Below are 13,675 nucleotides of genomic sequence, written 5' to 3' on the forward strand. Positions count from 1 at the left end.
TTCATCCATCCAACCACCCATCCATCCATCCATCCATCCACCCATCTCCTCCCTCCCATCCATCCATCCAACCACCCATCCATCCATCCATCCATCCGCCCATCTCCTCCCTCTTGTCCACCCATCCATCCATCCGTCCACCCATCCATCCATCCATCCATCCATCCACCCATCCACCCATCTCCTCCCTCCCATCCACCCATCCATCCACCCATCCATGCGTTCAGTCATCCACACGTCCTTCCATACTTCCACCCCCTCCCTCCCTCCTTCCTTCCGTCCAGCCAGTCATCGCCCCTTCTATCCACTCCACCATACATGCACCTCTACAGCCACCCGCCGACCCCGTACCAGCACCCTATCTGCCCACTATGCATGTGGCCATGGATGCCCCCTCGTTTGCCAGCAGGCCTCCCACACTTCTCAGTTTCCTTTTCTGGAAAGTGGGTACATGGATGCTCCAACAAGCCTCCCGGGGCTTTATGGGCATGAAATAACCAAATCCACGTCGGGTGGCAGCTACGGTATCACATTACACTGTCTGTGCCGTTCCCCTGCCGCACGAGGCCAGGGCGGGTGCACACCTGAGTGCGGTGAGCGCTGGGCCGTCTGCTGAGCGGTGGGCTCCGGTGAGTGCCGCGGCGGGGGAGCGGCGGCCAGAGGTGGGGCAGGCCAGAGGTGGGGGAGCTGTGGTTGGTTGGTGCCCGACCCCTGCTGATGGTGAGGTGGGCAGGAGGGCGGGCCTGGGGCTCACTGCCATTCACCGGCTCCCGGCCAGCCGATTCCTACTTTCGAGGAGCAGAATTGTGGGTTCCGTGGGCAGGTGGCTCCGGCCCAGCTCCATCACTTCTCTGCGGGGCCTGAGGTGAGCTGCTTGAGCCTCAGTCATTTCATCTGCAGAACGGGGATAAAGAGTGAGCACAAGAACGGGGATAAAGAGCGAGCACAAGAAAGTTTCTTGATGTAAAGCCCTCGGAACTGGGCCTACCACATCCATATAGGAAGTAATGACTCCCCTCTTAGCCCCCAGGCCCCTGAAGTGCAAACACAGGCCAGCCCCCACGTGCACGGGAGCCTGAGGTCGTGCCCGCCACCAGTGCACCTGAAGTCTCACCTGCGGGCTGAGTTTCCTCTTGCTGGGCGACGCATTCCCACACACGCAGAGGCTTAGACCGACACAAACATTACCTCGTAGCTCTCAAGGTCAGCCCAGGTGGATGTGGTGGGCTCCTCTGTTCCCAGCCTCACACGGCCAAAATCAAGGTGTCACCCACACTGTCTTCCTGCCTGGAGGCTCTGAACACGAGTCTGCTCCCAGGCTGGCTCAGGCGCTCCCATCAGGTGTGGGGCTGAGGTCCTTGCTGCTTATTAGCTGAGGTCATTCTCCGTTTCGGGAGGCCGCCCACGCTCCTGGGCTCCAGGCCCCTCGAGGCCAGCGATGGTGGGCAGAGTCTTGTGATTCAAGCCCTCTGGCCTCCTTCTGGCTCACCTCCCTGACTCGTCCACCTTCCTCTTTTGCTTTGAAGGGCCCACGTGATCCTACGGGGGCCCTTGGACAACCCGTTAACATCAGCTGGTCGAAAGCTTAATTTCATCTGCAAAGTCCCTTCACAGCACTGCCTGGGTCGTGTCTGACCGAATAGGCCAGGACAGAACTTTCAGACTCTGCCCACCGCCCCGGGGGCCCACCTCCCCTCTGCAGAGGAACAGAGGCCCAGACCCACAGAGAGGCCCTCCCAGAGGTGACGCCCAGCGGGAGGCCGACGTGCAGACAAGCCCACCAGGGAAATGGGTGCAGGCAGCAGAGGACACAGTGCGCAAGACTGAGCCCGAATCTGGGGCGAGTCCCCTCTACAGGGCAAACCACTTGCTTAGGTCACAGGGCAAATCCGCAGCAAGGCCAGACCCCGACACTGGTCTCCAGCTGACCGAGCCACTGACTTCCTCACTGCATCTCAGACCCTCATGATCCACACGGCAGGGTCACCGGGGCCCCAGCCCAGGGGGCAAATCTGAAGTCAGAGGTCAGAGGCACCTGGGATGGGCAGAAGGTGATGCTGTGGGAAGGGACAGCCGCCTCACCTCCGTCCGGAGGACACTTCCATCCTGAGGCCGGGAACTTTACACTGCAAATCTCAGTGCAGGGCATTATCTGACATCTGTGCCTCAAAGCGCACCCACAGGGACACTCAGACAGGAGCGAAGTCACAAAGTGACAAAGATCTGCTTTAGCTGCCAAGACAGAGGCTGGGGGCTCGACTGCTGGGGCCTCAGAGCACAGTCTGGGCTGAGAACTTTGGGAGAAGAAAGCGCTAGGGAGGGAGGCAGGAGCTCAGACAGAACAGCCCATGGGCTCTGACTGCGTCCCAAAATGCCTCTGGCCGCAAAAATGCAGGAGGACAGACTGCAGTAGATCAAACCTGGGTTCAGATTCCCAGTGCACACTCCCTGGCAAAGTGACCACCAACTCTGGGGCCTCAGTTTTCCCATCCATAAAATGGGAATGGGGGTGGAGGGTGAACAACCTGCCGAGGAAAAAGGTGAAGAATATGGCCCTCACTGTGGGCCGGTGTCTGGCGCGGGAGGGGGAGCCTCACAAAACAAGTCCTATCAGCAGTTTCAGGGCCATTTTCTGTATTTGGCAAATCTCCAGAAACAAGGAAGACTATATATGACTCAAGTTCATTCCAACGTGGTTAACGAAGACCATTGATGGGAGTTCAAGGGGTGAGGGAGGGCGGGGGAGATGGGGGCCTCTGGGGGTGGGGGCGGGCGGGGGAGAGGGCGAGGTCACGCTGTGACTGCCCCTGCGGCACCCCACCTCCCCCGCCAGCGAAGTCCTTCCTTGAACGCTAGGAGGAAGGGCGGCAGAGCACGCGGCAGGTGCGGCTCCTCGTCCCGCGCAGGGTGTCCCGGAGCCCCGCCCCCGGAGCCTTGCCCCGCCCCCGGAGCCTTGCCCTGCCCCCGGAGCCCCGCCCCCGCCCCGGAGCCGCCTGGGCCGGACTCCCGGCCCTCGCAGCCAGTCCGCGGGTGGAGCTGCCGCGATGTGGGCCCTGCTGTCGCTGCTCTGCGCGGGCGCGGGGCTCCTGGGACCCCCGGCCTGCGGCGCCGCCGACTTCTACGCGAGCTCCTTAGGTACGGGGAGGGGGCGGCGCCCGAGAGGAGCCCGGCCGGACCAGCTGGGCCCGCGGAGGACTAGGGGCGGGGAGCACCTGGCTGGGGGCAGCGGGGCAGGGCCTCTCCCCGCCCCAGGACAGGGCCTCCGCGGGTGGGGACCCGGGAGGGGTGAACTGCATTAGAGGAGGGGGTCGGGAGGAGGGGAAGGCCTGGGAGAGCGACTTGCGTGACCAGAGGAGCCGGTGGGCTGGGTGCCTAAGGTCCCGCTGGCCCGGACGCCGCCAGGGCCTGGCGTCCTGGAGAAGCCCGCGGTCCCCGCTGCCTCCACGTCCAGTCTGGGGACGTGGAGGACTTCGCTGTGCCCCTGCGGGGACGAGCAGGGACTTTCCAGCCTTTCTAGCAACTTCCTGGGGAATCTCCATAGTTGCTTTCTGTAGAATGGGCTGCTGCCGGAGCGGCCTCGGTTGCTAACCCTTGAAACCTGAGGTGCTGCTCCAAGCGCCTTGACGGAGGGTCAGGCCCCAGGACTGCCCTTCAGGCCAGGTGCTTACTGTTCTTGCACAACCCTTCTGCTGCGGCGGCGGCTCCGAGCACCTCCCCAGGCCCAGGGCTCTCCCATGCCAGCCTCCCTCCCTGCACACGCGGAATTGCCCAGGAGCAGCCTTGGGACGCGGCAAAGGTCGCTGGGGCTGATTCTTGTGGGCTGAGTCTTGCCTCGTTCGTCTGTTCCCATTTGTGCGAGAAACCCCCACCCCCGTCTTGCAAATGGAGTGGGGAGTGGGAGGGGGCCAGCCCCAGTCTAAGGGGAACCCAGTGCCCCCGGCCCAGGGCTGCGCGGCTGCGTAGAGGGCCAGCACAGGCACCCATCCCGAGTCTAGAGCCGGGACCTGGCCAGCTCTTTCTCTAAAGGGCCAGAGAGCAAATATTTTAGGGTCTGTGGGTCACACGGTGTGTAGCGACAACCTAACTGCAGTGAAGGTAACCGCAGACGGTGTGGGAGTGAGTGAGCGGGGCTGTGTTCCCATAAACCTTTATTTCTGGACACTGAAATTTGAACTCAGATAATTCTCAGGTCTTACAAAATGTTGTACGTGTTTTTCAATCCTTTGAAAGTGTAAAAAAATCATTTTTCAGCTTGCCAGAGTTTGCTGGCCCTGCTCTTGCTGTCCCCAGGCACAGCCCCCCAGGCGGGGCAGCTGTAAAGACACCTCTTCCAAAAGTCACAATGGATTTGAAATGGGTCTGGCCGAGGTTGGCGCCCTGGGCTCCCAGCAGATCCTTCCGGGGCTTTGCCTCCACTGACCTCCAGCAATAGGCTGGGCTCATCACACCTGCTGGTTGCTTTTGAAATTTCCCAGAGGCAAAGGCCAGCCCATTGTCCTAAACTCCATCCAGCCTCATACCCAGGTCCTGAGTTGAGGTCTGTCTTCCTCTGAAGCCATCCGCTGCAGAAGGACCCTAAAACCAGGACCGGGAACGCTCCGAGCCCCTTCGCTGGGTTGCACTGGCGAAACGGGCGTTTCTTTCCCAGGGGAAGCTGCGTAGCTTGGTTTCTGAACAGGTGTGTGACCCACACAGGGAAATTGGAAGGCCGAGAAGCAGTGACCTTCAACCCAGGCATCTTCAAGGGGGGGTGAGGGCGAGGAGGGAGGGCAGTCCCTGGAGGAACACAAAGAAATTCCCAGGGACTTGAGCACAGATAAGAGATCAGGGTCCAGTCAGTTTACTTCCAAACATCCTCTTTGCTAAAACTGAGCTTCCGGGAGAGAGCACCTGCCGTTTGTCCTAAGTCTGAACCTTGTGGTTATAAATACATGGGAGGCAGCAAGCAAAGACACAAGGTAACAGATCCTTGCTCAAGACCGTTGTTCTTCGGGGGGAAACTGAAGTTGAACGAGAGGGCCTCTTGGAGGGATCAGCTGATGGGGGTCTGAGAGCATCATGTGACTGGGAACACGGGGATTGAGAGACTTGCTCTAAAAATTGTCTTCCATTCCCAGAAGCAATCAGCAATTAGAGATCTGCTCATTTAGCAGGATTTCTTAGTCCTTTGATTTCTTTTCAGAATGAATGCTGCCCCATTCAAAAATGGGAAATACTCACTCATGAATCTGTAAATCCGTGTTGTTGGTAAAGTCCTGTTTAGCTTGTGAAGGGATGCACTTCTGATACAAGTTTGTTTTTTATGTTTAACAATTACTTTTCATAATGTATAATATATTTGAAATGTTTTTTTAAATTTTTTCATGTTTTATTTATTTTTGAGAGAGAGAGAGAGAGCATGAGCAGGGGAGGGGCAGAGAGAGAGGGAGACGGAGAGTCCAAAGACAGGCTCCAGGCTCTGAGCTAGCTGTCAGCACAGAGCCCGATGTGGGGCTCGAACCCACGAACCGCAAGATCATGACCTGAGCTGAAGCCGACGCTTAACCAACTGAGCCACCCAGGCGCCCCTGTTTTATTTATTTTTAAAAAATTTTATGCTTATTTATTTTTGGAAGAGAGAATGGGGCAGAGAGAGGGAGACACAGAATCCGAAGCAGGCTCCAGGCTCTGAGCTGTCAGCACAAAGCCCGACATGGGGCTTGAACCCACGAACTATGAGATCATGACCTGAGCCCTAAGTTGGACGGTCAACCGACTGAACCACCCAGGCGCCCCTGAAATATTTTAATCAGTTTAATGAGGGTTATCCAATCAGAATAAATTTGCATAATGTGGAGAGATGTGGGAGTCACGGGGAGTAAAAATAACATAAATGATTACTTTTTGTCCTTGTTACCCAAAAGGCTGGTGGGGCCCCAGGTGTGAACACGGGCTCCCGGAGCAACGCTGAGTGTCCCGCCCGGTGCCGTGCACAGAGTCCCCGGCCAGCTCGGAGAGAATGATGGCTGTCTTATTTTGAAATGCCAGTAGTTACAATAAGCTGAAATGCAGCCTTCACAGCCACTTGAATATGAAAGTGTAGAAACACAAAACCCCACTCGTGCAGGCGCTGCGGGCCCGTCCGCAAACAGCTGGCCAGCCTGCGCTTGTGACTCGTGGTCACACCTGTTGGTGCTCACCCGGCGGGGGCAGAGCTGGGTGGCTGTGAGGGAGGTCACAGGACCCTGCAGAGACCAAGATACCTGTTACCTGTCCCTGGAAGAAGTCTGTTGACTCTTCGGGGTGTGGGGTTAACTAACTTCTTACTGAAACGAACATAAAAGCTCACACGCCGACAGATGGGCTTTTCGATGAGTTTCCACAATGCAGAGACACACCTGCAACCAGCACCCACACGGAGTAGAACCTCAGGGGCTCCGTCCGCCGCCCGCCCCGAGGTCCCCACCGCCCCGTGGCCGCCACTGCAGCCTCGCAGTGAGAGTTCCAGGCTTCTCACACTGCGGGCCACACGCCACCATTCTTGGTGCTTTGAATTTAGCCTAGTTTCCTGAAATGCAAATCAGTTCGCGAGGGCCCACGCTTGGCTTCAGGCCAACGTCACTGCCAGGCACCGGGGCCTAATTTGTTCTTTTTTTTTTTTTCTTTTCTTTTTACAGAGAAAGTTCACTTTAAGTCGTGGATGGTGCAGGTCAGTGCCCAACTTCTTCTTTCTGCCGCTTCTGCTTTCTTGCCTGTCCTCACACCCTGCTGTGCCCGATTTGAGACCGTGGGGAGGGATTTTCCAACCCCAAGCCCCTGGGTCCCTCCAGCCGGAACTGGCGGGAACAGAAACTCTTTCCAGACGGCTGTCCCCAGGGATCCACATCGGTGCTTTGTATTCAAATCGCGATGCCTGCCGGAACTCCAGAGCTCGGCTTCTGGTCGGTTTCTGCCCGAGACCGGAGCCGGCAGGGGCTGCGCGTCCAGGGAGGACCCGCACTGGGCACGTCTCTTCGGGTCTTCCGGGACTCAGCGGCCGCGGGTCCCCCGAGGCAGGGCGGTGCTGTGTAACTTCTGACTTCCTCAGCCACAGACACACGGTGGTGGCCGCCCACGCTGCGTCCCTCCTCTTAGGAAACCGGCTGTCTCCCGCTGGCGTGACTGACGGCTGATGTGTTTTGTTCTAGCACCGAAAGACCTACAGCTCAGAGGAGTACCAGCACCGGCTGCAGACCTTTGTGGGCAACTGGAGGAGGATCCGCGCCCACAACGCTGGGAACCACACGTTTAAAAGTACTGCAGGGCCGCCCTCCCGCCAGGCTCCTGGGGCGCGTCCCATGGCCGGACCCGCGTGCGCTAGGGGTGCCCGAGGGGTGGCAGGCGCACCGGGATTGCGGGTGCAGCCTCGTCCCGGGCCCAGCGCCACAGCTGTGCTCAGCTGACCCCGGGGCCCGCTCTGCGGTGCTCTGAGAGTCCCCGGGAGCGCAGGAGGGAGCCGGGCCCCAGGGGCCCTGCTGTCCGCGGGGGTCCGTCCGACGCTGAGCTCTGCCCTTGCAGTGCTGGCCGGCAGTACCCCCTTCGCTGCTCCGCCCTCGGGAGCAGCCTCTGGGGACGCCCGCCTCCCTCCAGGGTGGTGTCACGAGAAACACGTGCACACAGTGTGTCCAGGGCCCTCAGAAACCCCAGGGGGTCGGCTGACCAGCAGTGTGGGCAGCTGGGCTGTGCCACCCTGGGGAGTTCATTCATGTCTCTGGTGCTCTCCTGGGCTGTCACGGGGAGATGGGAGGCTCTTCACTGGACGGCCATTGGACTCTCCAGCAGGGCGTCAAACCCTGGGGGTCCAGACCCCGCATACTAACTGCACCGCATCCCTGGCACGCAGCCCGCACGCATGCAGGCTGCCCGGAAGCCCAGGCACGCCTGACCTTGGCTTGTTACGTTATATCAGGTTCAGAGCACACGAGGGGCCGGTTGCTGCAGAAATAGGACACAGACTGACATGGGTCTCTGTCCTTCTCTGTTTATCAGTGACTTGTTGAGCCCCTCTTCCTTTGGGTTTTTTGTTTTTCCTTCTCTTTTTCAGTGGCACTGAACCAATTTTCAGACATGAGCTTCGCTGAAATAAAACACAAGTATCTCTGGTCGGAGCCTCAGGTGGGTGTTCGTGGGGGACAAACGTCACTGTTTCCACCCAGACCTCTGCCCCGCCTCCCGCCAGAGCCCCCCTCCCCCACGCCGGGTGGGGTTCTTGGGGATCAGAGGTGGCTCGGAGCAGTTCCTCCATCCACGCCCGTGGCCTCGCGGCCTCGTGTGCCCCAGACTTAGCCCCAGAAGATACAGGTGTACAGTTAACACTAGCTTCGGGCAGACAGCACGTCACTTGTTAGTGTAAATCTGTCCTAAACGTGCGCGGGCCAGACTTGGGCTCCAGAGTTATTCATCGTTTGTGTGAGGTTCAAATTTACCTGCATGCGCCGCACCTTTATTTGCTGAAGCTGGCTCCCGGCCCCCTCCCCTGGTCCCCTCCCCTGAGCCCCACTCCCCTCCCCTGGTCCCCCTCCCCCGGGCCCCTGCCCCCACTCCCCTCTCCCTCAAGGGCGGGTGTCTGTTAGCATTTGGACCGGTCGCTAGGGAGCTAGGGACATCGGGATGGGTCTTTCTCTCTTGGTGATTGTTTTCTGCTGAAAAGGCTTCTTGCCCCGCTGACGAAACGGTGTTTGGTTGTTGCAGAACTGCTCGGCCACCAGGGGGAACTACCTCCGGGGTACCGGCCCCTACCCCCCGTTCGTGGACTGGCGCAAGAAGGGCAAGTTTGTCTCCCCGGTGAAAAATCAGGTGTGTGGCGCAGCCCCGTCCTTCCCCTCAAATTGCCACGTTCACAGAGAGTGTTCCGGGAGGACCCCAGAGGGCGGCAGGTGTCCCCAGGTCTGCGTCTGCTCCCCGTCCCCCGAGGCAGGCAGGCGATTCTGGGAGCTGCTCTGGAGGGACAGAGTCCCTCCTCGTTGGACTGAAGCTGGGCCGGGCCGCCCACGCCTGGGGCTCCCCACGGCTCAGGTCTCCTACATGGTCCCCCGACGTCACACTCTCTGTGCGCTTCAGAGAGGGGACCCTGGGACCCTGTTCCTGCCACCTGCGTGGCATTTCTTCCCACCCGCCTCCGCCCCGCGAGGCCGGTCCAGCCTCCCCTGGCCGGCTGCCTCCCACCGGGTGGCCGCAGGTGGTCAGCGCTCGGAGGGGAGCCCGCCCGCTGGGCGCACTCTCCTGCGGTGGCCTGCCGCTGCCCCCCACTGCCCCCCCGCCCACGATGTCCCTCCCTCGGAAGTCTCAGTGCGGTGGCCTTCTCCAGAACGACACCGCCCCCTCACCTCCGGAGAGCGCGAGGGGAAGGTCCCCCCGAGAAACACTGGCCTTGTGTTGAAACTCTGGCTGGGAAACATTTCTCCTTGGCCGGACCGGGCGCCCCGAGCCGAGGGAAGGGTTTGGGAGGCAGAGGCGGGCGGGGAGGCCCCCGCTGGACGGCAAGGCCGGGGGAGGAACCCTGCGGGGGGGCCGTGCGAGGGGGACAGCCAGTCAGGGAGGCGGGACTCGAGGTCTGAGCCGCAAGACGGTCTGCGCCTCTCTCAGCCCCGCAAGGCCGGCGCGTCGGCCCGTTTCACAGTCACCGGGACGGAGGTGACCGCCGTCACCGGGCCAGGGAGCTGGGGTGCGCACAGCTGGGACCACGGGCCCGCGTGGCGCCGCCCGTCCGGGCCCCAATGGAGGTCAGTGGGTAGAGTGAGGTAGGAGGTGGAGAGGTGACAGAGAAGGTCCTGGAAACAAAACAAAACCGTGGGGAGCAGAGGGGCCAGCAGAAGATTCAGAAGAAGGAAATCCAAACACCTGGGGGCTTCGGCCCTAACAGGGCGGTGAGGCCTTGTCAGTGGGGAGTGGGAGGCGCTGGAGGCCAGCGGCCGCACCGCCCCTGGAACAGGAGGGACCCTGCGAGGGCCAGAGAGCACAGGAGCCTGTATCCTGGGGTCCCTGTGACTGACAGCCCCCCACCCCCACCCCTCCAGGGCGGCTGCGGCAGCTGCTGGACCTTCTCCACCACGGGGGCCCTGGAGTCCGCCATCGCCATCAAAAGTGGGAAGCTATTGTCCTTGGTAAGCAGTCTGCCCGAGGTCACCTGCAGAGGTTGTGGCTTGGCCCCGATGCCTGGTGGGGGGTGGGGGGACCTGCGTGTGCCACCGCTGAGCCTATGACCCCAAGGGCAAGGGGGTAGAGCGGCCTGTCCTTTCGGGAGGGTGGGGCCCTGAGGGAGGGTGGGGCAGGGTCTCCAGCGAGGCCTGCCTCCACGGGCACACACGCCTCACCCGGCAGCACCCGCCCTCGCCCACCAGCCCTGCTGCCAGGCTGCCACTGAGCCCCCCCAATACCAGCTGCCCTGGGGGCTGGTACCTGGCCTCGACAGTGCTGATGGGGCCAGGCGGGTGTGCGGGCAGGTGCCCCCGCCCCCGCTCACCGCATCTGCCCCCTCCCCTCGCAGGCAGAACAGCAGCTGGTGGACTGTGCCCAGGGCTTCAACAATCACGGCTGCCAAGGGTACGTCCCTGACCAGGGGGCCTGGAGCCCCTTTCCTTTCCCACCATTGCTTCCGTCGGGTCGGCGGTGGGAGCAGAATCGTCCTGGGGTCACGGAGGGGACGGTCACCTTCTAGGCCCGAGGTCCCTCAGCCGGAAGTCGGCAGAGCTGAGGTCCGAGCCCACGCCTGGCCGGTTCCAAACTCCGCCCTCTTTCCGTGGCTGTAGCAGAATGGTCCCTGGGAGGTTGTTCAGCTTTTTGAGCCCCAAGAAACAACAGCATGGGCCACGCAGGGTTGACGTGAGGGGCTGGGCAGTTTGCAAAGCGCCTGCGCGTGCCGGCCCAGGGGGCACAGCGGTGGGCGGGGCCCTCGACCCTTCGGTGGGACTGCTCGCTCTTCCGGCAGAGGGCCTGCGCCGGGGTCCCCGAGACGCCGAGGGCTCTCTGTGCCCCTGACACACACTCTGGGGCCCGGAGCTGGGGCGGCCTGCGAGCCCCTCCCAGCCCAGGGGGCCCCTCTGCAGTCCAGACGGACACCTGCCGTGTGCTCCTCACAGGGGCCTCCCCAGCCAGGCGTTCGAGTACATCCGGTACAACAAGGGCATCATGGGCGAAGACACCTACCCCTACAAGGGCCAGGTAATCCCCGGCGCGCGACCGGGGCGCACCCCTGCAAGGGCCAGGTAATCCCCCGCGCGCGACCGGGGCGCACCCCTGCAAGGGCCAGGTAATCCTGGGCGCACGGTGGGGGTGCACCTCCGGCCCCTGCCCCTCCCCCTAGAGCTCCAGCACCGCCCTCCGGCCAGAACTCGCCAGCGTCATGCCTTCACCCCTCCCCCCAGCTTGCCCGAGCCCACGGCCCTCAGCAAACCTGGGCCCCTTAGCCTGTCTGGCAGCACCTGCCCACCCACCACTCCTGCTCCCCTGGGTCCCCAGGCGTCATCCTCCCTGCTCCTGCCAACCATCAGCACCTGTGCAGTCAGCCTCCTGCCCACCACACTCTCTGGCACCTGCACCCCATTTGCCCCAGGCCCGCTGAAAATGCCAAGGGCCACTCAGCTGGCAGCCAGGTCCTTCCCCCGGCCCGTCCACAGCCCTGTCCTACCCCAGACCTGTCTTCTGCCTGCATGTCCCCTCACTGAGGAGCAGCACCAACCCCTTCAAAACCTGCCAGCCACTGGTGGGCTGTCTGGGGACAGTCCCCACCCCCGACCCTCACTCGTGTCCACCTTCAGCCATTGGAGGCCGCACACCTCCTTCAGTCCATCCGCTCAGACATCCCTCCCTTCCCCAGCCAGGCAGGCTCACGCTCACCCCCCTCCCTCGCCGGGTCCCCCAGGCTCCACCAGGGGCCTGGGAGCCCACCTGTGCCGAGGCCAGTGCCAGCCTGGCCCGCCCCTGTGACTCCCTGCAGCAAGGATGCCTCTGACGCCCTTAAATGACCCATCAGCCGCCTGGCCCACGGGGCTTTGGCTCCGTAGACGACACCAGAGGGGCCGGGGAGGCCTGAAGCCCCGGCCCGGGCCAGGCTCACGTTCCTTGCTGTTTGCCTGAACAGGACGGAGAGTGCAAATTCCAGCCCAGCAAAGCCATTGCCTTCGTGAAGGACGTAGCCAACATCACACTGGTGAGTACCGCATCCTTCTCTGTGGCGGGGGCTGTGTTCTCACGAGCGGGCTGGCCCCCACTGCTGGCCGGGGCACAGCGGGCAGCCTCTCCTCCCCTCGCGCTGCGACTAGAAGGTTTTGGTTATTGTCCTGCCCGATCACTGCGGCGGCAGAGGGTGGGAGGGACAGGGCACGGGACTAGCATGGGGCACCTGGGCTCCGACCTAGGTCTGTGCAGGGCCCCAGCCTCCGCTCCGTGTCCTCCCTGTGAGATGCAGGCAGCGATCCTGTCCTCCAGCAGAAGGGTGTGAGTGTGTGATGGCATCAGCGTGTGTGTGAGAAACAGATTGCAGATTCGCCGAGTATGAATGTGCATCAGTCAGGATAAGCCGGGTTATGCTGCCGTGACAAACAGCCCCAGAATATGAAGGGCGTGCGGCTGCTCACTCCAAGACGCAGGCAGGGGGAGAGGTGGTCGCTTTTGCTGGCTTTGTGAGGGCAGGGGTCCCATGGGCAGGGGGGGGGGAGTTGCGGGGGGGACTGTCAGGGGACTGAAGTGACCGCACAGCCAGGCCACCTGCACCGTGGCCCCCACCCCAAGGGTTTCCCCAGGAGAGAGGGCCAGCAGACCACCCAGCCAAGGGGAGGGAGGTCACAGGGAGACCCACTAGCCCAATGGAAAACCGAGAGGAACCTGGCCATTCAGGCAAAACCCCACCATCTGCTCCATGGCTCCTTGGTCCCAGCACAGCCTTCTCTCCCTTGCACGTGGACCCACACTTCCCCGAGCCTCCATCCCTACCCTGGGACAAAGGGGCACATTTTGAAAGGGGGCCAAGTGGTGACAGAGACCGTGTGTCCACAGAATGACGAGGAGGCGATGCTGGAGATCGTGGCCCTGTACAATCCCGTGAGCTTCGCCTTCGAGGTCACTGGCGACTTCATGATGTACAGAAAGGGCGTCTACTCCAGGTGAGCGGGGGCCCCGACTTCCAGCCAGACCGTCGCTCTGCGGCGTTCCACATGCCCCACGTGGGCCCTGCAGGTCCAGGTGGGAGGGGAGGGGAGGGAAGGGCAGACCCGGGCGCACAGGGACAGCGCTTGCTCTCCGTCAGCGGGAGAGCTGCCTGCGGCCGAGAAAACCCACATTCAGGGGGGAAGCTGTGAAAGGGAGGAGAAAGCAGCCGTTCTCGGGACCCTGGGCTGGGGGACCCCGGTGATCTGGCCCCTTCTCTCTCTCAGCTCATCTGCTGCGCAGTCTCCATTCAAACCCCGGGACCCCTGTTCAACCCCACGCCCCCCCATTCAGGCCCTGTGCCCCCCATTCAACCCCACGCCCCCCATTTGGCCCTGGGCCCCCCCATTCAGACCCCGCACCCCCCCGTTCAACCCCATGTACCCCATTCAGACCCCATATGCCCCCCATTCAGACCCCGCGCCCCCCCGTTCAACCCCACGTACCCCATTCAGACCCCGTATGCCCCCCATTCAGACCCTGCGCCCCCCCGTTCAACCCCGTGCCCCCCCGT

The 13,675-nt window shown here is 62.0% G+C and overlaps 1 protein-coding gene across 1 annotated transcript in view; it reads left to right on the forward strand.

Annotated features, from left to right (window-relative positions):
- Nucleotides 1–2,994: 2,994 nt before the first annotated feature.
- CTSH (cathepsin H) overlaps nucleotides 2,995–13,675 on the forward strand; it is a 12,483-nt gene continuing 1,802 nt past the window's right edge. The window contains exons 1-10 of the mRNA XM_029951423.1: nucleotides 2,995–3,135; nucleotides 6,657–6,688; nucleotides 7,167–7,272; nucleotides 8,063–8,133; nucleotides 8,710–8,814; nucleotides 10,035–10,121; nucleotides 10,505–10,560; nucleotides 11,097–11,178; nucleotides 12,098–12,166; nucleotides 13,012–13,118. Of these exons, the coding sequence (XP_029807283.1) occupies nucleotides 3,045–3,135; nucleotides 6,657–6,688; nucleotides 7,167–7,272; nucleotides 8,063–8,133; nucleotides 8,710–8,814; nucleotides 10,035–10,121; nucleotides 10,505–10,560; nucleotides 11,097–11,178; nucleotides 12,098–12,166; nucleotides 13,012–13,118 (806 nt within the window). The 5' untranslated portion in view covers nucleotides 2,995–3,044. The remainder of the gene's footprint in view (nucleotides 3,136–6,656; nucleotides 6,689–7,166; nucleotides 7,273–8,062; nucleotides 8,134–8,709; nucleotides 8,815–10,034; nucleotides 10,122–10,504; nucleotides 10,561–11,096; nucleotides 11,179–12,097; nucleotides 12,167–13,011; nucleotides 13,119–13,675) is intronic.

This window comes from Suricata suricatta, chromosome 9 (assembly GCF_006229205.1).
Source record: "Suricata suricatta isolate VVHF042 chromosome 9, meerkat_22Aug2017_6uvM2_HiC, whole genome shotgun sequence".
Lineage (NCBI taxonomy): Eukaryota > Metazoa > Chordata > Mammalia > Carnivora > Herpestidae > Suricata > Suricata suricatta.